Source organism: Mercenaria mercenaria, chromosome 10 (genome assembly GCF_021730395.1).
Source record: "Mercenaria mercenaria strain notata chromosome 10, MADL_Memer_1, whole genome shotgun sequence".
NCBI classification, from domain to species: Eukaryota; Metazoa; Mollusca; class Bivalvia; order Venerida; family Veneridae; genus Mercenaria; species Mercenaria mercenaria.
In genome coordinates this window covers 19,679,938-19,707,827 of record NC_069370.1, presented here as the reverse complement: position 1 = coordinate 19,707,827, position 27,890 = coordinate 19,679,938, and the positions used below count along the sequence as shown (strand labels likewise).

Below are 27,890 nucleotides of genomic sequence, written 5' to 3'. Positions count from 1 at the left end.
ATATGTATGGTAATACTTATGCACGTGTCACGTTAATAAAACATTTACCTACCTACCTACCTACCTACCTACCCACCCACGTACCTACCTAATACTATTTATTTAATTTATTTATTTATTATTTATTTATTTCATTTACGCCTCATCCATGCATGGACACATATAAAACAAAGACATATACATGGTCATTCTATCAGAGAATTACAAGAGACGGCATCGATACAAATAAAATTAAGAACATTTCAGTGTACATATGCATATCAGTAGCAATATGCTTTTAGCCTATCTGTAATATGAGCCCTGACCTGTCAGAACCAACGCCCGGTCCCCACGACCCGTGCTGATCAAACCAGGCCCGCATACCCCTACCCAAGTCAATACCTACCGCCGTCAATATCAAGAGATAACATTAGTATTAAGAGCAGAGGATATCAACCTAGGCAACACCCTACATATGCACTGGCCTGTCCAGACCCCCACCGGCCGCACGGACCACGCGCCCGTTCCCACACGGCATGGCTTGTGCAACGTTAAAAATATTAAAATGCAAGGACCTACCTAATTGACATATTAATGCGTGTTATTACATCTATTTATATTTATTTCTGTCTCATTCATTTACAATCATGTAATATAGCCTGCATGACGTTTAAAGCAAATACAAAGTACATCAGTAAATGACCGTTCCAAAAACAACAACAAGAGACAATTTTACAGTTAATATATGTCTGTTTACGTCATGTCATACATATAGGAGTATACCGGTATGCTTCGATGACCGATCACTAGTGCTAAAATAGTCATATAGTCCTTCATAAAGCCGAATTATAAAACATGTCATTCAAGTACCTCTAGCCGCGATCAAGATAATATGATAAACTTTTGTAAAACCAGTCAACTAACCAGCCTCATATACCGGGAAACCGACCTATTCACAAATATTAACCATCTTTCACAATTTGGTTGTTAGGTCCGACGGACCAGTTCACAATATTTTATTCTTATTCAGTCACTTGACACTTAAACTATAGTTTAAGCTCTTCTGATTGGTTGGTTGTTAAACTATAGGTTTAAGCCGGGGTTTAAAACTTAAAACCTACGGTTTAAACCATCATTGTGCGTACGACACTTGAAACTATGGGTTTAACAGTTAAATCCATAGTTTAACAGAATTAATGTGCATTTTGAACATTATACCCTAGTTTAAAGTATCAAACCAGGGTTTAAAGTAGAATATATAGTTACAATGTTTTAACAGGTGAATTGACACTTTAAACCGTGGTTTTAGCTCGTCTGATTGGCTGTCTGTTTAATTTTTAAATAAGAGACTTTAAACCATGCAACTATAATGTAGTGGGGGGGGGGGGGGGGATTAAGCATTTAAGCATTTATTGTGCATACGGCACTTGAAACTATGGGTTTAAGAGGCGTTAAACCCTAGGTTTAACAGTTAAACCTATAGTTTAAGGAATTAATGTGCATTCCGGGTACCATAAAATGTATACTGTTATAAAACCACGCACAAAGCAGTTCAACACGCCAGTATCTTCACAACGAAAACGCCAAGGATCCCCGTATTAAGAGAGAGAGAGAGAGAGAGAGAGAGAGAGAGAGAGAGAGAGGCCAGCAAAGATATTGCCCCCGATTTAACTGATACGGGGATAAAAACACAGGGAATATTATCAAAATACAAGTACGAATCTGAACGAACGGAGTTGACAATCTGTTCCAGAGATATGTACCCAAATGTGTCCGTAGAAGGCATTTATATGTTTACTTCACATCCACCTTCAAAATGAAAAATTCTTGAAAAGGTTTTTTCCACTGAGTTAATTTCTATCCATATTATATATACTTTATATATCAAATGATCATATCACTGCGTGCCTTTAGCAACCTAGCAGCCAGTTAAGTCACCCCCACATGTCAAAAGCAACCCCACATAACATAATGAAAACACCTCCCCCACACAGCATTTCTTTTCAATCGCCCGGAATAGCCGAAAACTGGCGATTTCACTTGCTAAAGCTCTACAACAGCTTTGGAACATGTCAAGCCCCGTTCCGCCCTACAAGCCGTTTTTCGAAACACACGGGTGTAGTTGGTTTAGTCGTTTTCATAAAAATGCCCCCCTACATAGCAGTTGGATTTTTTCCGTCAGAATGCGCCGTTGCACTTTTCACAAAAACTACGAAACTCAGGAGCCCAAGCTTTATAACCGAGGGTGAAGTATTCTTATGAACGGGCACTCGTCTTTGTTTCGTTAAAATTTGTTAAGTATTAAGACAGTAATAATGAAAAATGTTACCTGAATCGAGAGATTCCGCCGCCATTTTGCACCCCTGCATACCCAGGGTATCGCCACCGTGATAAGATAAAGACTTGAAACTTAAAATGTATCTTTATCATCATCATCTGCATGTGTGGTAACAATCCCCATAACTCTGATTTGTATTTTTGACTGAATTATGCCCCTTTTATACTTAATTTTTTTACAAACTTCGTTTTCTGGACATAACTTTGGTACTATATAAGATAATGACTTGAAACTCAAAATATATCTTTATCATCATCATCTGCATGTGTTTTAACAATCCTAATAACTCATACTTGTGTATTTGATGGAATTATGCCCCTTGGTGTATCTTCCTTTTAAAGTAGAGGTCTCTTATTAAGACATATATTCATTTTACTGTCAAATCCCCGAATAGTGGAGCACGCTGTCTTACGGACAGCTCTTGTTCTTTGATGTCATTAATTCAGTAAGGCTTTTATATGTGGCTATTTTTCTTTCACATGGCTAAAAGAACAATGGAGAGAACAAAAGAGTAGCCACATTAATACATGTATGTGGAGTCGTCCATTCATCCTTCCATCCGTGCATCCGTCTGAATTTGTGTCATTCATATCTCGAAAAGTGTTTGACCCAGAGTCATCAGACCTCACAGGATTGTTATTCAGCGTGGGAACCAGTGCACCAGGGGTTTTAATTAGGATCTCACACAGTCGGACCAGAGTTATGGCTCTTGACTTAGTCAAAAATAGGCATAAAAAGGGCCTAAGTTTGTGTAGCATGTATCTCAAAAAGTAATTGACCCAGTATTATGAACATCACAGGAATATTGTTCAGCATGTGAAGTTGTGCATCGTGGGTTTTGTTTGAGATATCATTCAGTCAGACTAGAGTTATGGCCCTTGACTTAGTAAAACAATATGCATAAAAATGTTGCTCATATCTCAAAATTTGTATGACATAGGGTCATGAAACATCATAGGAATATTATTCAGCATGTGTAGTTATGCACATTGGAACTTGTTCTGGAAATATTTTTCACTTCAGAACACCATTATTTTTGTACTATGTTAAATTTTCACTCATGGCAATGCCACTCATCATGAAAATATTGCATCTAGTGTTCACTCAGTGAAAGATGATTTGATCTTACACTGAAACAAACAAATTTCATCTATTTCTAGAAATATTTCAATTCTTTGGCATACTCCGGACCATGGATCATGTGTAAATTTCAGATTGCAAGTATTCAATCAATTGGTAGGAGATATGAGTATTATTATGTCTCTCTCCACCCCCCGCACCCCCCAGCCTGGGGAGACATTGTTTTTGCCCAGTCTGCCCATCCGTCACACTTCATTTCTGACTAATAACTGGAGAATCATTTGACCTAGAACCTTCAAACTTCATAGGGTGGTAGGGCTTATGGAGCAGACAACCCCTATTGTTTTTGGGGTCACTCTATCAAAGGCCAATGACACAGGGGCCTGAACATGGAAAACCATTTCCAGTCAATAACTTGAGAACCACTTGACCCAGAATGTTGAAACTTCATAGGATGATTGGACATGCCAACTAGGCGATCCCTACTGCAGCCAAACATCAGTGTCTCTTTGAGTTTTGCTTCTGTCCCCTATTGACTTCTTGCCAATTATGACTATGCATTGGGAGAGACATGCGCTTTTCTACAAAAGCATCTTCTAGTCCTTGTTGTACTGCCCATCTGGCTTGATTTCAGCCTAATTTTTGCAAAACTGTAAATGATTGGTTCCAAGCCTAGTTCTGCAGTCCTGTTTTGGTCACTAAAAAATAAGAAAAATGCTGGTAAACAGAAAATTTATTAGAAAAATCAACCAATATATTCTATGGAAAATTTTCTCTTCCCACGTGAACAAGTTTTCTGACAGTGTTCAGGTACGAGTCACTAATAAACGTATTACGTGAATGAAATTTGAAATATTGTAGTCCAGGTAGTATACTTAATTCTAGGATTTTGCAGCGTTCGTTTTTGGTAAATACAGGCACAACCCGATCTTCTTTTCCATTTCCTTCCTTCAGACCAAATGTCAGTATGATTTCTTGCAGGAATCTACAGTACTTGTTGCTCACTAGGTTATCGGTGACGTAAGTCAGAATGTGTCGATAATTCTCGTGTAATGTCGCCAAACTTTGCATTCCAGGTTTTCCGACATTGATGCTACTCAGTAAATCAACTGTAAGATCCTTAATTCCAACGTCTTGAAGAAGATGGGCCATGTAGTCAAATGCTTTCTCCATGTCCGCATCTGTATGGAGAATGACGATGTCTGACATACCCCCTGAAAAGGTAAAATAGACTTTATAGGTACTTCAGTTTCGTGTGGGGAAACTACTTAATCTACTTTGTAAAATACAGTTATGAAAGTTACGTAGGTGAGGATTTGTAAAAAGTAACATAGTCTGATCTATTTACAGTTTAGTTCCACCCTGAAACATTTATTTGAAAAAAAGTTTCACACTCAAAAAAAAGATTGGTCAGGGTTGGGGTTTGGAGAAGCTTTAAGATTTGCCTTTGTCCATTTGTCCAAATTTGTGTCATGCATAGCTCAAAAAGTTATTTGTCCTACAGACATCAAAGGATAGTGATTTAGCATGTGAAGTTGTGTACCTGGGAATTTCTTTTAGATTCTTAGTTATGACCTAAAATATGTATGAAGGACCTAAGAGTTTTTGTTACACATATCTCAAAAAGTATTTAACAGGTAACTTAGGAATTTTAAACGTGTTATTCAGCATGTGAAGTGGACTTTGCTTCTGGACTTTCTTTGGATATCACATTGCAAGACAGGAGTTAGGGCCCTTGGTTAAATAGATACACATAAATGGCCTAAAAGTTTTTGTCGCACAAATCTAAAAACAGAAATTTGACCTAGTCGTGAAACTTTATAGGAATGTTGTTTAGGATGTGTAGCTGTATACCTTGGGTTTATTTAAGATTTAAAACCCCCATCCCACTCCCTACCCTTTCTTGCCCCTCACACTCCTTCAAAACAAATACTCTTAATTTCCTTTTTCTGATGTTTCTTCTTGATTTTGTATCTTAATGCCCTTGTCCCCCATCTCATGGGGGTAGACATTTAGTTTGACAATTCTTTCATCATTTTAAATGAAAAAACTTCTGATTTAACCATAATTTGGGGTATTACTAGCTTAGAGAGATTCAACTATACATATCAAGAGCAGTAAGCTTACTTAATCAGAAAGTTATGGCTTCCATTAAATATGATCCTCAGTTACTCATTCTTCATAATAAAACTATAAATAGGAAAAACCTTGTAAAGGCTTACTTCTTTAAAAAAAAAAAAATCATTTTTAGCTCATTGAAAAAACAACAACATGAGTTATTGTCGTGCGTCTGTGTTGGTGTCGGCATTGCCTGGTTAAATTTTATGTTTAGGTCAGCTTTTCTCCTAAACTATCAAAGCTATTGCTTTAAAACTTGCAACACTTGTTCACCATCAATAGCTGACTTTGTACAGCAAGATATTTCACTCCATCCTGCTTTTTGCAAGAATTATGGCCTCTTTTATACTTAGAAATCAGATTTCTTTGTTAAGTTTTGTGTTTAGGTCAGCTTTTCTCCTAAACTATCAAAGCTTTTGCATTAAAACTTACAACACTTGTTCACCATCAAAAGCTGACTCAGTACAGCAAGAAATATAACTTCAAAAAAATATTGGATTTCTTGGTTAAGTTATGCGTTTAGGTCAACTTTTCTCCTTAACGGTCAAAGCTATTGCTTTAAAACTTGGAGCAATTATTTGACATTAGAAGCTGACTCTGCACAGCAAGTACCATAACTCTACATTGCTTTTTGCAAGAATTATGGCCCATTCTGGACTTAGAAAATCATGGGTAGGACAATATTTCTATTATACAGAGACAAAAAAATCAGATGAGTGTCTGCACCCGCAAGGCAGTGCTCTTGTGAAAAAAATATTATAATAAAAAAAGTTTGCAAAATAGATGTTGCAGATAAAAAAAACAGTCAATTTCATTAAAATGAGTATAAGATATAAGATAACAATAGATCTATATGAAATATTCATTTTATGTTAATGTAGGTTTTAATACCTCTAGAACAAGGAGGCAGAGATGATGCTTCAGTACCGTAACTGGGTGGTAACTTGGTGTTTAAAGATTGTTCTCCGTCAATTTGTACATCTGATGTTTCTCTGTTGTTACTAACATCAAGGCTTTCTGTTTGGAAGGCACTTTCTGGAACTTTATCAACAGGTTGTATCCTGTTACGCTGAAATTTTCCTTTCTGAGGGGTGCTGTTTTCTGTTCGAACTGCTCTGGTTTGCGGTACAGGGAACTTTGGGACAATAAAAGGTGGTTGTGCAGAAAGAGTTCCCAGTGTATGACTAGGAAGTTGTTTTGATGTTGAACCGGCTGGTTGTATTATGAGATTATCTAAATCATTTAGTAAGTCTTCATTCTCATTCAGTAGTGGATCATCTTCAACTGACATTCTGATTACACTGCTTACTTCAGATCCTATTGCACTGTCTTCTCCATCAAACTCAGGGCGAGACAGTTGCATTTTGATCTCATGTGGTTCATCATTCATCTGAGATTTTGTCAGTTTGTCTAAATTTTCTGCATTTTGTGCTAATTTTGACTTTCTCAGGACAGCATTTTTGTTTTTTATTCTTGTGTTTTGTTTTGTATTGGTGTTTTCGGATGTGTTGGACTTGATTGCAACAAAGCTTGAATCACTCTTTATTTGTTCGGTCTTGGTAACTGTAAGTGTTGCCATCTTTCCAGAACAACCTGCAAACACAGAGAAAAATTGGTTCTGAATTAATATAAGCATTAAGTAAAGTGTTTATTACTGTGCCACCCCTACTGAAAGGGCCAGCAAAGTTGGTTTATGAGACACCTACATACATTGAACAGCATTACTTCCCAATTCCTATTTTTTAATGCCAGGCACCAGGCAGGTAAGCAATTGGTAATCATTATTTAACTAGCTGACGGCTCACCAACTGGTCTCTCTTCAGTAACAAGACCCCCCCTCTTCGACCTCCCGATTACGGGGCCGGTGCCTTATCCATTAGGCCACTGCAGCTCTGTTATATTTCAAAAATATATTTTCAAAATAATTTCTTTAAATGAAGTACTTTTTCTGTGCATCCACCAGACTGTGTCGTGCAAATTTAAAAGGTATGGAGAAACATTTTTGTTGAAGTTGTACAGATGAATGGTCTTGAAAACTGGTACAGAGAATGGTGAGAGAATCATACCAGTCTAATAAGTAAGTAAGAAAGTAAATTCTTTATTTATAGAAGGTAACCCATTTAGCAAAGCTAATCTTCCATGGGACCCTCTTACGACTAGAATGAACAGTATTATGATCATAGTAACAAGTATTTAACAGAAATCAAAGAAATTGTATATGCATAAAACAAAATACATGAAATGTAGTTAGCATTAAAATCCATTCATCCATTGAACCATTTTATACAGTTAAATTTAAAACATGTCTGAATAGAGACGGGCCGTTATGTTGCTGTAAGACCTATAATGATGTTAGTGTAATGTTAGACTAAAAGAAAGATGTCTAAAATACACAATTATTTAAGAAATGATAAGTTCCCAAGCATGGTTTATCGTAGAATAACCTGTGTTTTGAGTTTTTATGCCTAAGAATACATCATGAAGGCGGTAGGCCTTAGTGATATATTGTTTCGCATAACAGCGAAAAACTTATTATTCTACGATAAATCACACCTGGGAACTTGTTATTAGTCCCCTACTGGTTGAAAACCAGTTTCGGGGACTATAGGAATGCACTTTCATTCCGTCCGTTGTGCGCAATTTTGTGTCCGGTCCATAACTCTGTCATCCATGAAGGGATTTTAATATTACTTGGCACAAATGTTCCCCATGATGAGACAATGTGTCATGCGCAAAACCCGGACCCCTAGCTCAAAGGTCAAGGTCACAATTGGAGGTCAAAGGTCAACAGGGCTTTTTTCCTGTCTGGTCCACAACTCTCCCATCCTTGAAGAGATTTTAGTATTACTTGGCACAAATGTTCCCCATGATGAGATGATGTGTCATGCGCAAATCCCGGACCCCTAGCTTAAAGGTCAAGGTCACAATTGGTCAAATGTCAACAGGGCTTTTTTCCTGTCCGGTCCATAACTCTCCCATCCATGAAGGGATTTTAATATTACTTGGCACAAATGTTCCCTATGACGAGACGACGTGTCATGCGCAAAACCTGGACCCCTAGCTTAAAGGTCAAGGTCACAATTGGAGGTCAAAGGTCAAAAAGGCTTTTTTCCTGTCTGATCCATAACTCTCCCATCCATGAAGGAATTTTTATATTACTTGGCACAAGTGTACCTCATAATAAGACGATGTGTCATGCACAACTTTCAGACCCCTAGCTTAAAGGTCAAGGTCACACTTAGCAGTCAAATGTTAACATAGCATGAACAGGGTCTGTTTCGTGTCCGGTCCATAACTATGACATTCATTAAGGGATTTTAATATCACTTAGCACAATTGTTCCCCACGATGAGACGACTTGTCATGCGCAAATCCCGGACCCCTTGCAATTGGGGGTCAAAGGTCAACAGAGTTTTTTTCCTGTCCTGTCCATAACTCTGCCATCCATGAAGGGATTTTAATATTACTTGGCACAAATGTTCCCCATGATGAGACAACATGTCGTGCGCAAAGCCCAGACCCTTAGCTCAAAGGTCAAGGTCACAATTGAAGGTCAAATGTCAATAAGGTTTTTTCCCTGTCCGATCCAGAACTCTGTCATCCATCAAGGGATTACAATATTACTTGGCATAAATGTTCCCCATGATGAGACGACTTGTCATGCGCAACACCCAGTACCCTAGCTTAAAGGTCAAGGTCAAGAGGATTTTTTTCCTGTCCGGTCTATAACTTTGTCATGCAAAGCAGGATTTAGATATCAGTTGGAACAATTATTCCCCTGGATGAGACAACATGTCATGCGCAAGAACCAGGTCCCTAGGTCTAAGGTCAAGGTCATATTTAGAGGTCAAAGGTCAAATTCAAGAATGACTTTGTACAGAACATTTCTTCTTCCTGCATGGAGGGATTTTGATGTAACTTGAATCAAATGTTCACCACCATGAGGCACCCTTGTTTTTAGAATCATGTCCCTTTGTTGTTACTATAAATAGATTTTATTGTAACTTTTTTATTACTGGCGGTAGAGAAAAATCGAGACCACTTTTCTGTGGTACAGTAGGCATGTTACATCCAATTTTTAGGTTTATTTTGACCTATCTCTACCTGGTAAAGAGTTTCTTGTGGACTTATATTATATAGATTTTTTTTTTTTGTTTAAGATTAATTTCCCTTTGTTGTTACTATAAATAACTTTGATAACATTTTTACAGTCAGCCAAAAAAATTCAATATGAAAACAACTGTGGGTTTTTATATATGCACATTTTAATCCAAGTGTGTTGTTATAACATATTGTATATATAGTACAATATTGTTTATACATCATTGACAGATATCAGTTCATTATGTTATACTGCAGTAGAGAATCCAGTAGGGGACTTTGTATTGCATGGCATGGCAATACTTCATTCACTTGTTTCGATTCTAACACAACATACTACAGTCGAGACTGTTTTAAGAGACCGAGTTTGGGAAGCAGCGAAAAAGGTCACATATGACAGGGAGTCTCTTAAAACAGTCTCACTTAACAGGATGACGCTGGTTTAATATATTTTTCCAATTAAAGTATATGAATATCGGATACTTCAATACTGGCCTCTTTTAAGGTAGGAGTGGAAAATGATTAAATACTATTTCTTTAATTGCATATTGATAAAATATAAATTTCAAATAATTTGCATCATTCGTATGATGTTGATAAAACAAATTTAAGCTCATGATCTGGCAAGAAAATAAAGGGGAGCAGTAAAATATAAATGTTCCATTTGAACTACTTACACACTGAGGTTTATGACATTTATATTTTTGTGTACTAATTATTCATTGTCATTTATTCGATTAGTGACTGCATCTTTAATCTGTGTTTACTTCGTCGTTTCCTGTTCAATACCGCCATATTTTTGTTTCACCAGGAATAAAGTTAATTTATGCACCGACTCCGAATTCTTCAGCGACTTTATACGCTGGTTTTCCCTAATCGAACAATTCAAGTGCCTTAACACGCTGTTCTAATGTCAAAACAGTTCTTTTTTATGCTTTTCATCAGCCATTTTTTGTAAACAAATAAGTTCTCGTCTCAAACAACTTCACGCGAGATAAAGAACGGTTACTCTGTCGTGTAAAATCTTGCGAGGGGGCGTCTCAAAGTCGCTGAAAACGGTCTAAATATCGATTCGGGAGCCTGATTTCACAGTCGCTTGTCGCGTAAGGCAGGGGGTTGCTTAATTCAGACTCTTTTCATAGTAAATTGCCTCCGGAGCATAAAATAGGGTCGCATATGACAGGGAGTCGCTAAATTCAGGGGGTCGTTAAGGCAGTCTCGACTGTAGTATCAACAGTGTTAGAAAAAATGGTAACTAGTTTTTATGACATGAACTATACTCCATGCTACGCACCTGGATCATTCTGTACATAGAGGATGATGTCACTACTTTGCACACGCGCATGGGTTATCGCAAAATAACCGTTGATTGATTTTCTCCTATGTGTATATAGGTTATTTGCAGGTCATGTTAGAATTAACGTTAATATACTTTGATGACAAAATTTATTCAATAACAAACATCATTCTATTAATTCTAGTTTATCAAAGTGGTTGTGAAATACATCAGGGAACAAAAAACATCCATAGAGCAAAATTATGTCATTAAAATTGCAGTCATTTACCATGTTCAGATTCATTCCATCTTCTTAAGACTATTTCCTCATTTGTTTTAAAATTATGTAACACTGAACATTCTTCGATATACTGTTTTGCATACTCGTACACAATTATTTTGATTCAGAAATTGTTATTAAATGTGATTGTTACAGATTTACCTACCCTGAAAAATGGCGAAGCTGAACTGGGAACCCAGAAAAGATACATGTCTCGACAGTTGTTTTAAAAAAGTAAGTTTTAATCATTGAAGCCATAAAAGCTCACATGAAACATTTTGAATTAATTAAATGTCTTGTCTTACAAAGTATTTCAGTTACCTGAGTAAAATATCAAATCCAACGCATTTCCTGCTTGAATGCTATATTAAGACACATTAGGGAATTCCCAAATCACTCCAATGTGAGATATTTTTAGAAACAAAAAGACGAAAATAGAACATGCAAGGGACATAATTAATGACATATAGGATAAACAATCCTTAAGTGTTTGCCTCCACTTTGATAAGTGATCTGCTGATTTGAATTTGGCACAGTCATGTACTTGTCTAGACTGGCTCCCGTTCCTATGTCTGGTCTAATATTTACATATATCAGTTTTGGCATGTTCTGGCCTGGCCCGATGAGCCCAATTTTCGACTGGGCCGGGCCAGGCCAGGCCAGGCCAGATTTTATTGTACATAGAGAAATGAATGGCATAAAATCTAAATATACAATTACAGTAGCAGGCAGTATTAACCTGTATTGTTTACTTGCTGCAGGTCAAACAAAATGAGAAACCAGTCCTCTGGAGAATCATTAATAATCATTCATCTTATTTGAAATACAGATTTGCGCTGAAGAAAATGGTGTAACTAAATGATACTACCCATTTTTTCCATGATCAAATTATTTAAATTCAACTTTAACACTTGGTTTTAAAACTAATGGCTAATGATTGATAAGTTTACCTGCTGCAATATAACTGAATATTTGCATGCAGTGAATGCATCCCTTTGGGAATTGTTGTGTCCCTACTATCCTTAGCTGACTTTTTAACTGTTCAGTTGAACTTTTAATGTGTTTGGTTTAATTAAGCTGATGTTCAATTTATGGAAGAGTAATAAAAATAATATTCATTGTGGGACCTCTAACTCATTGTCAGGGTGTTGGCATTTTAGATTATTGATATTTTTTTTGCACCAAAAAAATAATGTTGCATTGTGTTTATGTTATTTCTAAGTGATATATTTAATGCTAAAAGATGCTCTTGAGCCTGTTTCACAAAACTTTGTAGGATTTTTTTTCCACATTCTTAGATAAATATAAAAACAATCTTACAAAAATATTCAGTATGCGTATAACCTAAACTACAAAATTTATTTATCGCTTCCCCGCACCATACTATCCCAGATCCTAGAACGGAGATAGCATTATTAGAAATTGAAAGTTGTTGTCGTTAGTATTGACAGGTGCCACGCATTAATCTTCGCCAATATTTTCGGGTGTTTTCTTTATTTTACACCATATTTGTAGCCTGAAAATATCTAAATTGACCAAAATAACATGCATAGTTTACCAATGGCACAGTGGCATAGTGATAAGTTCTCCGACTTTCACACATGTTACCGTGGGTTCGATTTCAATTCAGATTGTTTTCATTAAATCAATGTTATGTCATTTTATTGATACTGTTTTTTTTCCTTACAACATTTTATGATAATAACTTGTATGTAGAAGAATGTCAAATACTTGTGTATTTCTTTCAACAAATCACGATAAGTGACAATTTTCCTGCATTCTAAGTTTACAGATGAAATTTTAAAAAAATGATAATGAAAATGGTCAAACAGGTGTTTCGAACTTACAGTCCCGAGATTGGTAGCTGAATGTTTTGTCAGCACAACTATATCTGCATGTACGACCTGGCAGTAAAGAAATGTTTATGTTTTATTTGGTTTTCAATATTTTTATTTTTATTTTATGTTTGGGCACTGAAGTTTTTTTTTACGGAAGCATACAGAATATTCTTGAGTGCTAGTTCAATAATTTTGGACAATACTAAATAATCCTCAATAGACAAAATAATAATAATTAGTTAGGTTATTCAGTTGGGGGAAAACCAAACCACCAGTCAAGAGTCAATTGAGGTGGAGATCCCCTGATAATAGTCATAACAGTTAATCAGGCATCACCTTTAAATTATACTTAATAGTTATGTTAGCTACAGACTTATTCCCAGGTGTATAATTTTACAGAGTGGGAATTCAGAATGTATTTATATAATGTCTGAAATATCCAAACTTATTCCTCAATAAGTTCCAAAAGTTAGATTTTAAAGATGCTATAGAAATCACTTTCGCATTTTACGAAATTGAAATCTATGGCCTGGCCTGGCCCGGCTCAGTTGAAAATTGGGCTCATCGGGCCAGGCCAGGCCAGAGATTAGAACATGCCATCAGTTTTCTTCATTAAGAGGGAAGTAACTCCAGAAGGTTGTTTCTACACTGATATTTTTTATTGCCCCTGATTCCAGCAATCAGATAAAATTGTGCTATTTAAGAGTCTTAAAATTTTCTAATAAAATGTTTCCTGTATTTATATAAAAAATAACCATGCAGCCAGGGAGCCAGGCTAGTACTTGTCATGCAGTGCACAGAATTGGTTACGTGGGATCAAAAAGTGTAATATTCCATTTTAAGCTGGGCTATTACTAAGTATATACAGAGTATCTTACTTGCGTCAGCAACTGCACCCAGAGATCATTACATGATGGATTTACCCTAAATGATTGTTGTAGTTGCCCTTGTCTGTTTGACTGTCTGTCCAAGCCCTCATTTGCATACTTAGGTGGCTATGGGAACAACAGGTAACTGCACTTTTTATGCCCCCAAAGGTGGGCATATTAAAATCGCACTGTCTGTCTTTCTGTCCATGCGTCCGGTATTCTTGTCCGGGCTGTAACTCTTTTATTCATAAAGGGATTTTGAAATAACATGGCATAAATGTTCACCATAATGAGACGAAGTGTCATGCATAAGACCCAGACCCCTAGCTCCAAGGTCAAGGTCACAGAGGTAAAGGTTAATATGGTCTGTTTCGTGTTCGGTCCATAACTCTGCCATCCATGAAGGGATTTTGAAAGAACTTGGCATAAATGTTTACCATAATGAGACGACATGTCATGCGCAAAACCCAGACCCCTAACTCAAAGGTCAAGGTCAGACTAACAAGTCAAAGGTTAACAGGGTATGTTTCGTGTCCGGTCCATAACTCTGCCATTCATTAAGGCATCTTGAAATTACTTGGCATAAATGTTCACCATAATGAGATGACATGTCATGAGCAAGACCCAGACCCCTAGCTCCAAGGTCAAGGTCACACTTCGAATTCAAAAGTGTTTCTTGTCACACTTAGAGGTCACACTTAGAGGTCAAGGTTAACATGGTCTGTTTCTTGTCCGGTCCATAACTCTGCCATTGAAGAAGGGATTTTGAAATTACTTGACATAATTGTTCCTTATAATGAGATGAGGTGTCATGTGCAAGACCCAGACCCCTAGGTCCAAGGTCAAGGTCACACTTCGAATTCAAAAGTGTTTCTTGTCTGGTCCATAACTCTGCAATTTATCAAGGGATTTGAAAAAAAATTGACACAAATGTTAACCATATTGAGAAGATGTGTCACACTTGCGACCGAGGCCTCTTAGGTCAAGGTCACAAAATGATATGTGATTTTTTGCGAATACAACTGTGGCATTCTTGGGCCTACTTCTGGGGCATTTGTCACCAATAGTGACAGCTCTTGTTCTTTGATGACGTTCATTCAGTAAGGCTTTTATATGTGGCTTTTTAGCTCACCTGAGCCAAAGGCTCATGGTGAGCTTTTGTGGCCGCTCAATGTCTGTCATGTGTCATCTGTCGTCCGTCGTCAGTCCGTCAACATTTTCTAAAAAATTATTCTTCTTGAAAACTACTGGGCAGAATTACACCAAACTTCCAAGGAATGATTCTTGTGTGGTCCCCTTTCAAAATTGTTCAAAGAATTTAATTCCATATAGAACTCTGGTTGCCATGGCAACCGAAAGAAAAAACTTTAAAAATCTTCTTGTCCAAACCTTTAAGGCCTAGAGCCTTGATATTTGGCATGTGATATTATCTAATGGCATACATGTGATCTCCCGCGCGGGAGGGTCAAAATCCCGATTTTTTCACCTTGCCTCCCGTCTCCCGACCAAAACCCGCTTTTCAAAAAAAAAAAAAAAAAATCAGTATTAACTACCGAGGAGTGCCAAACATGTTTACACAGTAAATCAAAGTGTCACCGACTGTTGTGTATTATACATGTTTGACACACATGTAGCTGGAGGAAAGAGTTGTTTTTCACAGGTGAAATTTGATAACATGATTAATTGTTTGTTTTGATAAAGGATTAGACAAGCAAGGCCTTTTCCACCTGTCTCAATGCCAATTAGGCTCCATTTTTTACCAATTTGAAGCAAAAAAACTCCCAGTCATAAGAAATAATTCTCAGCTGAAATGAATTTTTGATTATTCAAAGAAAAGTTTTGTTTGGTAATAAAATCACATAAATAATTGTTGGAAAAACCAACCCATTACTATTTTTAGCTCACCTGTCACAAAGTGACAAGGTGAGCTTTTGTGATCGCGCGGTGTCCGTCATCCGTGCGTCCGTCCGTCCGTCCGTAAACTTTTGCTTGTGATCACTCTAGAGGTCACATTTTTCATGGGATCTTTATGAAAGTTGGTCAGAATGTTCATCTTGATGATATCTAGGTCAAGTTCGAAACTGGGTCACGTGCCGTCAAAAACTAGGTCAGTAGGTCTAAAAATAGAAAAACCTTGTGACCTCTCTAGAGGCCATAATTTTCAATGGATCTTCATGAAAATTGGTCAGAATGTTCATCTTGATGATATCTAGGTCAAGTTCGAAACTGGGTCACGTGCGGTCAAAAACTAGGTCAGTAGGTCTAAAAATAGAAAAACCTTGTGACCTCTCTAGAGGCCATATATTTCACAAGATCTTCATGAAAATTGGTCAGAACGTTCACCTTGATGATATCTAGGTCAAGTTTGAAACTGGGTCACGTGCCTTCAAAAACTAGGTCAGTAGGTCAAATAATAGAAAAACCTTGTGACCTCTCTAAAGGCCATATTTTTCATGGGATCTGTATGAAAGTTGGTCTGAATGTTAATCTTGATGATTTCTAGGTCAAGTTCGAAACTGGGTCAACTGCCGTCAAAAACTAGGTCAGTAGGTCTAAAAATAGAAAAACCTTGTGACCTCTCTAGAGGCCATACTTGTGAATGGATATTCATAAAAATTGGTCAGAATGTTCACCTTGATGATATCTAAGTCAAGTTCGAAAGTGGGTCACGTGCCTTCAAAAAGTAGGTCAGTAGGTCAAATAATGAAAAAACGTTGTGACCTCTCTAAAGGCCATATTTTTCATGGGATCTGTATGAAAGTTGGTCTGAATGTTTATCTTGATGATATCTAGGTCAAGTTTGAAACTGGGTCAACTGCGATCAAAAACTAGGTCAGTAGGTCTTGAAATAGAAAAACCTTGTGACCTCTCTAGAGGCCATACCCTTGAATGGATCTTCATGAAAATTGGTCAGAATGTTCACCTTGATGATATCTAGGTCAAGTTTGAAACTGGGTCACGTGCCTTAAAAAACTAGGTCAATAGGTCAAATAATAGAAAAACCTTGTGACCTCTCTAGAGACCATATTTTTCAATGGATCTTCATGAAAATTGGTCAGAATTTTTATCTTTATAATATCTAGGTCAAGTTCAAAACTGGGTCACATGAGCTCAAAAACTAGGTCACTATGTCAAATAATAGAAAAAACGACGTCATACTCAAAACTGGATCATTTGGGAAGAGGTGAGCGATTCAGGACCATCATGGTCCTCTTGTTAGAACATGAGTGTTATTTCCCGTTATTTCTTCCAATGTTTACCAAATTACTTTGCTACTAATATCGGACTTATTTCATTGAAAATTGGATGAAAACACACACTCATTTATTTGATAACATCAATCTACATTATTTTGGTAAGGGTAAATACATGTTGATGGATTTCTGTTTTCTGTTTTTCATGTCAAAATCATTAATGATCAGTATTTTTATACGAAAGTGGGTGGGGTGAGGAATTTACATAATTTATGAGTTGTGTTCAGACCAATTTAGAGCTTCGTTTTTTTGTTTTTTTTCAGTTCTCGAGTAGAATAATGTTAATGCATGTTCACCACCATTTCACCCCAAAATTGAGACTTTGTTTCTACAAATTTAACCTGTCAAGAAAGTTAGAACTAGTCGAACTAATCCGACGTATACAGTTTGTTTTATATTGTGACGGTCAAACTGTAACGTCGCGGTGGCTGCAAAAGTCAGAAATTAAAAAGCAGCCACTCAGCGACAGTAAGCTTGTCTAAGTTAGAACAAGAGGGAGCTTCTGTAAGACAGCATGCTCGACTTTTCTCAGTGATTGACACTGAAGTAAAGCTTTGCCAGTAAAAAGGGCAATTAAAGCTTTGCCAGTAAAAGGGGCATAATAGTCAATAGCTTTGAATGTAACAGAGATATTGGACATTATATAAAACTTTAACAAAAAAATGTAAGTTAAAAAGTGGCATAACTCTGTCAAAATTCAAATCAAGAGTTATGTTTCTTCTGGTGTAGACTTATGCATTATTGTGTGGCCTAAAATGTTGGATTGTGTCGCTAAGTTTTGTGTCCGCGCGCTTAATTTATGTCGATAAAAAACCTCCAGTTTTGAGACCCCAACTCCAGCTGAAAAATGGCAAACCTCCAGTTTTGGGATTCTGAACTTATCACATGTATGCTAATGGTCTGCTATGAAAATTTTTCAAATTACGCCCCTGGGGTGAAAAGAGACCCTGCCCCAGGGGTCCCGAGTTTTGCATAGACTTGTATAGGAAAAAACTTTAAAAATCTTCTTGTCTAAAACCAAAAGACCTAGGCCTTTGGTATTTGGTATGTAGCATTGCCTTGTGGTCCTCTACCAATATTGTTCAAATTATTACCCTGGGATGAAAAGAGGCCTTGCACCGGGTGTTGTCAAGTTTTACATAGACTTATATAGGAAAAAAACTTTAAAAATCCTCTTGTTTGAAACTGCAAGGCATATATATAAAAAAACTTTAAAAATCTTCTTACTTGAAACTGCAAGGCGTATATCCTTAGGACAGCTGGTACATATTTATACAATCTTGCCAGGCATATATATGTTTTTGACAACACAGAAAATGGCTAGAACTTCATGTAAGACTACACCAAATTTAAGCTTACCCTATATATGTTTCATCCCCATCCCAACAACTATGTAGATATTTAAATTATCTGGGCTTAAATAATATATTTATATATTCCTTTCACAATGACTTATTTCAATGTTTAACATTGTAATATTGTTTAAATTATATAGTGTATTATACATACATATTTTACATGAATACTGCCAGTATCTTTGTATCTCCTGGATTGAGGTCCCCATGGCAATCGGTAATCATTATTTAGCTGGCGGCACACCAACCGGTCTCTGATAACAAAACCCCCTCTGACAGGGCTTAAACCTTCGACCTCCCGATTGTGGGGCAGGCGCCTTATCAGTGTCCGACAAATTTATAATCTTACTGGTAGCCCATTGGGCTACCAGAATTTTTTTCTGGTAGCCCAGCATTTTTTTGTAGTTGCCGAAAAATTTAAACCCCGAAAGTATAAAATTGCTCTATCCGAAACCGACTTACTGAGATCTGAGAATCAAAGGGGTCTGAAACAATGTTTTGGTTAAAAATAACAAAATAAATCTGTGTGTTTGTTTCCAGTTCCGCAGACACATTCCTGTCATATTAGTCTAGGTTTTTTTGGAAAAGGGCCCCTGGTCAAATTTGGAATTTTTTCACATGGTGAATTGTCAAAATTAATCATATTAGTTTAAAACATTATTTTCAAGTTTTATGGTAAGCATTCAGATGCATTAAAAAATCTTAAGTATCCCGAGGTGAAATTTTGAGAATTTTTTTCCAAGCAAGTTGCTGGTTCTAGACAGACCTTGCAAAAAATAACTACTACTTTGTCCTGTTCAAACTTTTGTTTACACTCAGTAAGTTTCCACGCAAATAACAACTTCATTTTCCAAACAGTAGAGTGACTGTGTGCATTGGAGGGGGAAAATCGGGTCGCGAAAATATGTGACATTTGATTTTAATGGTGTAAAAACTATCTGTCATCACGCTTCCGTTGTTTTATTCAATAAATGGTAATGTATTTATGTGTTTTGAGATGTTTTTACGTACAAAACATACAATTTTCTGACAGAATCATGTATTTAATTTTTGCCGAGGTGCAGACGGTCATGCCGCTAAAAATAGAAACGAGTTGGTTTTTCCAGTATTTTTTTTGGATTTCATTAGCGAACAAAACAATCAAAATTGGATACAAGTTGGGATTTATGGTCAGTTGTTGTTTATTGCAAGCTATAATCGAGGAAACAACCAGATGTTGATTTTGTAAAATATACAATGACCGGGCTACTAAAGCTTTAAATTTATGGTTGCCCGGCGGGCTTACGTCGGGATTTTTTTGGTAGCCCGACGAAAATTTCTGGTAGCCCGCGGGCTCCGGGCAATGGGTTTGTCGGACACTGGCCTTATCCATTAGGCCACTGCAGCTGTGTTACATCTCGAAAATATATTTTCAAAATAATTACTTTAATGAAGTACTCTATTTGTGCATCTACCAGACTGTGTTGTGCAAATTTAAAAGGCATGGAAAAAACATTTTTGTTGAAATTGCTCAGATGAATGGTCATGAAAACTGGTACAGAGAATGGAGAATCATAAAAGTCTGAATAGAGACAGGTTGTTACGACCTATAATGATGTTAGTGTAATGTTAGACTAAAAGATAGAGGTCAGAAACAAACAATTATTTAACATAATTATATTTTTATGATGACAAAATTTATACAATAACCAACATCATTCTATTAATTTTATTTGAACAAAGTCAGTTGTGAAATACATCATGGAACAAAAAACATAGCAAAATTGTCCTTTTGCAGTCATTTACCATGTTCAAATTAATTCCCTCTTAGAATATTTCCTCATTTGTTTTATATGTAACACTGAACATTTTTTGATATACTGGTATACTCGTACACAACTATTTTGATAAATGTGATTGTTATATTTACCTACCCTGAAAAATGGCGCAGCTGAACTGGGATAATTATTGGGAACCCAGAAAAGAGTGGGAACCAGAAAAGAGGTCTCTGCAGTTGTTTTAAAAAAGTAAGTTTAAACCATTGGAGCCATAAAAGCTCACATGAAACATTTTGAAGTAATTGTCTTGTTTTACAAGTTATTTCAGTTACCTGTTCATATGAGTAAAATATCAAATCCACAACGCATTTTGTTTTGAATTCTATATTTAGACACATTTGGGAATCCGATATCAGGAAAAAAATCAAATGCAAGGGACATAATTCATGACATATAGGATAAACAATCCTTAAATACTTGCCTCCGCTTGGATAAATGATAGACTGTTTGAGATTTGCAATAAGGCCTAAAAAAAAAATTCTTTGTTTCCGGTAACATGCTCAAAAAAATTAGGGTAGGTAGGTCGGAAAATATTTTTTTTTTGGAAATTTTTTTTATTAAGGGAGACTTTTCGGAAATTATTTTTTTGTCAAAAAATGATTACAAATAACGGGGTTATGCCTTTAGAGCATCAGTAAGTTGATTTGTAACATCACTGGCCATGTTTTAAGCATAAAAAGTGCAGTTTTGCATCTGTTTGTTAAAAAGTTGAAAAAAATATTCTCCAAGGCAAAAACATTTAGGGTCGGGCCAAAAATTTAGGGTAGGTCGGGATACCGGAAACAAACAATTTTTTTTTTATGCCATAGGCACAGTCATGTACTTACCATGCAATGCAATGCACAGACTGTCAGTATAAAAAAATGTAATAATCCATTTTAAGCTGGACTATACTAAGTATATACAGAGCTATCCCTTGCGTCTGCTTCTGTGCCCAGAACTTTATCTTATTTAATATATTATTACTTGATGGATTTACTTTAAACTACCATAATTGTTTAAATTATTTTGATTCTTTAAAAACATGAACTTTTTGTCAGAGGCTGCTTACCTGGTTTTGAAATTATTTCAGCATTTGTTCATCTGATGAGTTTCTTCTTCAAACTATTTGCCAAAAAAAATGTCATCGAAAGCTTTTGGAAATTTGAAATTCATCTTGTCTGATTTAAAAAGTATTCAACTATTATGGCCCACTAGTTTCACTGTAGTTATATATCTAGTGACCCATGTTTTTGCCCCCAGTGGCTTAGGACTATTTATTAAGGTGCCCCTTTGCCAGGCCTTTGGTCTGTATATATTACCCCATTTGCCTCTTGTCAGGAAGCTTTCAAAAATGTGGGGAGAAAACTTAGTTCCAGTCTGAAATTCAGAAACTGTCACTTGTAGCTGAACTGACAGTTATTTCTAATTCATTTGACAACAGTAATATTTACATTTTTAAGAATTCACAGTTTGTGGCAGATTATTTGTTTGAAGACTATTACACTTTTGAATATTCATTGAAGTTCTGAAATTAGCAAAATAGCTTAGGTTTAATTAGCTAAAATAAGGCTGTGTTAAATTAAAATCTTTTTGCAAGTTTGCGTTTTAACCGTGTTTGTAAATACGAGAGAAAATTTGACTGTCTCAGATATTATTTGAAGTGCCAAGTGGCAGTAAAAAGCAACAGAATCTTTCATCACTAAAACTTAAGATTATTATGATGCATCTCTGAACACTGATTGAGGTAGGAGGTATTGATAAGAAAGCAGGTTTTACCTCTATACACCTAGCATGCATGTATTTTATCAGATAAAAGATTAACATCTTGTAGACTTTCCTTTCTGCTAAGAAGAACATTACTAATGTACTTACAAGGTCGTAAATTTATTACTTTTGATTTAACATTCTTCATGAAGCTTTTATGATTTAATATCGATTAGTTACAGAAAATACCTTTAATGAGAGACTTAAAAAGGAAGATAAGAAAACGCAAAAGGAGTGCAAAAAGGAAAAGGAAAACTCAATTTTTAGTGGTTTCTTAAATTATGACAGAATCCTAAATTATAACAGTCCATATTTTTTGTTTTTGTTACGTTTTTGTTGGGTTTAATGTTGCACTGACACAATTATAAGTCATATTACGCTACTTTCCAGCTTTGATATTGGAGGAAGACCCCAGATGCCCTTCATGGCATTATTTCATCACATGCAGGCACCTGGGTAGAACCATTGACCTTCCATAAGCCAGCTGGAGGACTTCCTCACATGAAGAATTCAACACCTCGAGTGAGGCTTGAACCCACATGGGTGAGGGGCAAGTGATTCAACATTAACCACTCGGCCACAAAGACTCCCAGTGTTTATATTCCTTTCCATTGGTCTAAATCACAGATAAAAAAATGTATTGAAATGTGGGCAGAACAATCTTTGTCAGTGACATCATAACAGTGTGACAGTTTTACAGACCAAAAACATACGAAAAGTGAACGACCACTTGAAATGTTTAGATATTATGTTACTTTTTGTCAATTAAGTTTGAGTTGTCATGTTTAAAAATAAAACAACTGTTACTGTAGCCTTTTTTGGCATGGTTGATATGATGATTTATTAACCAGGGAAAGGAGATATCAACCTTAGATTATTATCCCTTATTGATGTTAAAGGCAATTATGGCCTGATAAAACTCCCTGCAGGTGAGGTTGTGCTGGTAAAGGGGTAAACTTTAGTTATAACCACTGAAAAGTCGGTATAAAAGAATGTGCATGTAAGACCAAAACCTTTCATATTGTGGCTATGGCATTGCATTTTGTACTTGCATGATTGGAAACAGATATCTTTAACTTGTAATTTGTGTAAGCTTTTAGAAAAAGAAGTTTACATGGCATAAGGAACTTAGAATCAAGTTTGTTTAGCCTAATGTTAACTACTGTAAAATCACTTAATTTCGTGGGCATAAAATTTCATGGTTTTGGTCAAAACGGCAATTTCGTGTGGATATGGATTCGTGGATTTCAACTTTTGAACATACAATTAAGAATTTTATTTGTTCATTGGGATTAAATTTGGTGGATTGACTCAACAACAGAATCCATGAAAATTAGTCCCCCCACGAATAATAATGATTTCACAGTATACTCTTCAAGAAAATCTGTAGTTTGGAAGTTTCACTTATCAGTGTTATATGTTTTTATTTATATTGAGTCACAGCTGTTGAATTGAAACAACTATATTGTAATCAATTTTTCTTTTTTATTTGCAATATTATTTTACCTGGAAAACTCCATTAATATCTCTTTAGGGTGCTTTATCATATGAAGACAAGTTTGTGGTGGTTTTATTTATATGCACTTGTAAATGATCAAGATGGAAGATTTTTTAAGCTTTCGCTTTCTTGGATTTCGAAGCTGAAAGGTGAAATTATCTTTTTTTTCTTAAATTCTAGGTTGATAGAATATTTTGAAATCTACTGCAGATTTAAGAGAGGATATTTTGTTTGTTTCAGTGCATGATTGAAATGTATTCCATCAAGTGAACACATGATGCAGTATTTTCATGGGTGGCACAGCCACAAGTGAAAATATAAATCATGGTGTTCATGATTGAAATATATATTAAACCTTACACTGAAACTTTTTATTATGCCCCCGATGGGAGGCATATTAGTTTTCAACTGTCCGTCCGTTCGTTAGTTCGTTCGTCACAACGTTAACTTTTTGCATGAAGGCACTTCACTCGCGAACCACTGCACCCAGGACCTTCAAACTTCACATGCTGATAGACTTTGGGGTCACCAGGTCAAAGGTCAAGGTGCTGCGGGGGTGCATTTGTCACCATTAGTGACAGCTTTTGTTTTATATTGTGTTCAGTGGTATCCTTTAATACCCATGCAACACGACGTGCATTGCATCATGATATCATGATGTCACAATGTCGTGACGTGACATTATCTTGTTGAAAAGCTGTGGAATATGATGTTTCCAGATTTCTTTTACATTTTATTAAGATGGATCACAAATCTTTATGTTCAGTAGGTATTTTTGCATCTTTATCTTTCCTGAAATATGGCTTGCAAGGAATTTCCGATTATTTAAAATTTATATTCTTTTGCATTTAAGAGTAGTTCTGTACTACCAAAAATTTTAAAAATAAAGAATTTAATGCTAGCAGCAACTTAGAGAGTACATTGAAGATATCCAGACCTTCTTTGCATGCTGTGTTCATGGGCAAACATTCAGTTACTCACGTGGCTCACTGGCTAGATTTTATTTTGTCGGCATTATATTAAGTAGTTTTTGCTGGCAACAGCTTGGACAGTACATTGAACTAGATGAGGCAAACAGCGTTGGGATAGAGTGACATTCTGCATTGAGTCTTTTCTGATCTGTATTTTTCCTTCATTTCAAATGGAATTTCTTTGCTTTGCCTAACATATAATTATGGCACTCTGCAACTAACGAATGGCACTGGCACGATAAAAAACTTGCTGAGTTCAGATCAATTTTGTTTCAGGCATTACAATGATGTATTTTTGGTAATGTGTGGAAGCCATCTACCTTGCTGGTTCTGTCATAATGACAACCAGAGCCTGCTGAAGTGCACCTGGGATCTCCTTAATTCTTAAACAAAAATACTGTTTGCATCTTCATAAATGGATTTAGATTGGGCAGAACAGCCCCACATTGCACAAATACTATATGATATTGTACAATATTTCAGTATTAAAACACTAATTATAGAACTATGTTATTGCATATTTACTAAAAAGAGCCAGTTATATTTCATACAATTATGTTTAATATAATAAAAACAGTTATTGATACTAGCTGTCATTGTGTTCTGCACAAGTGAACTTGGCTACTGACAAGAGTAAGTATTTTTTTCTGGCATACATCACTCTATAATGCACAGCTGAAAAAATCTGTTCTTGTTTAGTACAGAACAGTGGTTGCTATTTTACATACTTTATTACTAAACAAGTAATTAATCCTTCAAAACATTTATTACTGCTTTTATGAAAATTCTTGATTGAATTTACCACATTTTCTTGCCAATAAGTAATAAAACTTTCAGATTTTTTCTACAATAAATGTTGCAATGAATATATCCTTCACATGTATTGGTTTTAACACAGCACGATCATATGATGTAATTTAAACATCATTACATTTTTCGTTCACTGTTTCGGAAACTCCAATGCTGGTTTGATAAAAATCACCACACTTGGTATGTGGTACATTGACTTTGCAGTTTTAATTGGTTGTTTCTGCTGTATTACACCGAGCCTGCCCGCCCGCTTAGCTCAACAGGGAGAGCACAGATCTATGGATCGCGGGATCGCAAGTTCGAACCCTGGCCGAGGTTGATGTTCTCCGTGGCAATTTGATAAAAGACATTGTGTCTGAAATCATTTGTGCTCCACCTCTGATTCATCATTGTGGGGAAGCTGGCAATTACATGTGGAGAACAAGTTTGTACTGGTACAGAATCCAGGAACACTTGTTAGGTTAACTGCCTGCCGTTATATAACTGAAATACTGTTGTTAAACCCAAAACAAACAAAAACAAGAGCTGAGAAATGAAAATCATTAAGAAGAATTTCTTCTTAGATCTTTACCAAAGTTTGTCCTATAGTGTCACCACTGATTTATATTTTTTGGAAATCTGAACTTAATGATCTGATATAAAAAGTTCTTGCAAAGTTCTGTTTTAATTTGGTTTTGTTCAAATAGATTTATTGCTAAACCTCTGAAGTTAAAAGTTGTATCTTCTTTGAATGGGCCACATAATATTTAATTTCTACTATTTTATATCAAGTATGTAATTATGTCTCCCCCAGGAGACATATTGTTTTTGCCCTGTCCGTCCGTCCGTCCGTCCGTACGTCACACTTCATTTCCGAGCAATAACTGGAGAACCATTTGACCTAGAACCTTCAAACTTCATAGGGTTGTATGGCTGCTGGAGTAGACGACCCCTATTGTTTTTGGGGTCACTCCGTCAAAGGTCAAGGTCACAGGGGCCTAATCATTGAAAACTATTTCCGATCAATAACTAGAGAACCACTTGACCCAGAATGTTGAAACTTCATAGGATGATTGGTCATAAACAGTAGATGACCCCTATTGATTTTGGGGTCACTCCATAAAAGGTCAAGGTCACAGGGGCCTGAACATGGAAAACCATTTCCAATCAATAACTAGAGAACCACTTGACCCAGAATGTTGAAACTTCATAGGATGATTGTACATGCAAAGTAGATGACCCCTATCGATTTTGGGGTCACTCCATTAAAAGTCAAGGTCACAGGGGCCTGACCATTGAAAACCATTTCCGGTCAGTAACTTGAGAACCACTTGACCCAGAATGTTGAAACTTAATAGGATGATTGGTCATGCAGAGTAGATGATCCCTTACGATTTTGGGGTCACTCTGTGAAAGGTCAAGGTCACAGGGGCCTGAACATTGAAAACCATTTCCGGTCAGTAACTTGAGAACCACTTGACCCAGAATGTTGAAACTTCATAGGATGATTGGTCATGCAGAGTAGATGACCCCTAACGATTTTAGGGTCACTCTGTTAAAGGTCAAGGCCACAGAGGCCTGAACATGGAAAACCATTTCCAATCAGTAACTTGAAAACCTCTCGACCCAGAATGTTGAAACTTCATAGGATGACTGTTCATGCAGAGTAAATGACCCTTATTGTTTTTGGGGTCACTCTGTTAAAGGTCAAGGTCACAGGGGCCTGAACATTGATAACCAGTTCCGATCAATAACTTGAGAACCACTTGACCCAGAATGTTGAAACTTCATAGGATGATTGAACATGCAGAGTAGATGACCCCTATTGATTTTGGGGTCAGTCTATTAAAGGTCAAGGTCACAGTGGCCTGTTCATGTAAAATCATTTTTTGGAAATAACTTGAGAACCACTTGACCTACAATGTTGAAACTTAATAGGATGATTGGACTTGCAGAGTAGATGACCCCTATTTATTTTGAGGTCACTTGATCAAAGGTCAAGGTCACAGAAGCCTGAACAGTGACTTGAGAACCACTAGGTCAAGAGTGTTGAAATTTAGCGGGATGACTGGACATGCCAAGTAGATAATCCCTATTGCAGCCAACCATCAGTGTCTCTTTGACTTTCGCTCCTGACCCCTATTGACTTCTTGCCTATAGGACTTTGCATTGGGGGAGACATGCGCTTTTTTACAAAAGCATTTTCTAGTTTTAATGAGTGATTAACACAGTAGAGAACCTTAAATATTTTATTTTACAGTCTGCAAGAACTTAATGAAGTAGTTTGACTTAATTTATTTCATATTTTTCTTAATTAATAAATGAAATTACTTTATTGATTTGAAAATTATTGAAATAAAGTTGGAAGCTTGACCCCTTTCCACAGCCTTTTTAAGATCAACATAATAAATTTATTCCAATATATCTAGATGGTTACAGCCTTTAATAATGTCTCACTTCAAAGAAGGAGGGGTATATTGTTTTGCAGATGTCGGTCGGTCCGTCCGTAAGACCAATCCGTTTCCGGATGATACGTCAAGAACGCTTTTGTCTAAGAATAATTAAACAGTTTCCGGATGAT

At 36.3% G+C, this 27,890-nt stretch overlaps 1 protein-coding gene across 6 annotated transcripts; it reads right to left on the bottom strand.

Annotated features, from left to right (window-relative positions):
* Positions 1 to 4,114: 4,114 nt before the first annotated feature.
* LOC123559714 (uncharacterized) lies at positions 4,115 to 20,646 on the bottom strand. 6 transcript variants are annotated; one of them, XM_053552429.1, is made up of 3 exons: positions 20,578 to 20,646; positions 6,407 to 7,108; positions 4,115 to 4,611 (listed from the first exon to the last, which is right to left on the bottom strand). In XM_053552429.1, exons 2-3 carry the CDS (start codon positions 7,092 to 7,094, stop codon positions 4,157 to 4,159), a joined length of 1,143 nt encoding a protein of 380 aa, XP_053408404.1. In that variant the 5' UTR covers positions 7,095 to 7,108; positions 20,578 to 20,646; the 3' UTR covers positions 4,115 to 4,156. The 6 variants fall into 6 exon arrangements, with proteins under 6 accessions (XP_053408404.1, XP_053408406.1, XP_053408403.1 ...); XM_053552431.1 differs by lacking the exon at positions 20,578 to 20,646 and adding an exon at positions 20,402 to 20,522; XM_053552428.1 differs by lacking the exon at positions 20,578 to 20,646 and adding an exon at positions 20,274 to 20,405.
* Between the last annotated feature and the right edge of the window lie 7,244 nt (positions 20,647 to 27,890).

What these genes read in the sequence shown, in the direction of transcription:
- LOC123559714 (XM_053552429.1), bottom strand. Translation starts at nt 7,094, where the DNA reads ATGGCAACACTTACAGTTACCAAGACCGAACAAATAAAGAGTGATTCA. An exon ending in TCTGCCTCCTTGTTCTAGAG is followed by an intron (nt 4,612 to 6,406) that starts GTATTAAAACCT and finishes TTACCTTTTCAG; the next exon opens with GGGGTATGTCAGACATCGTC.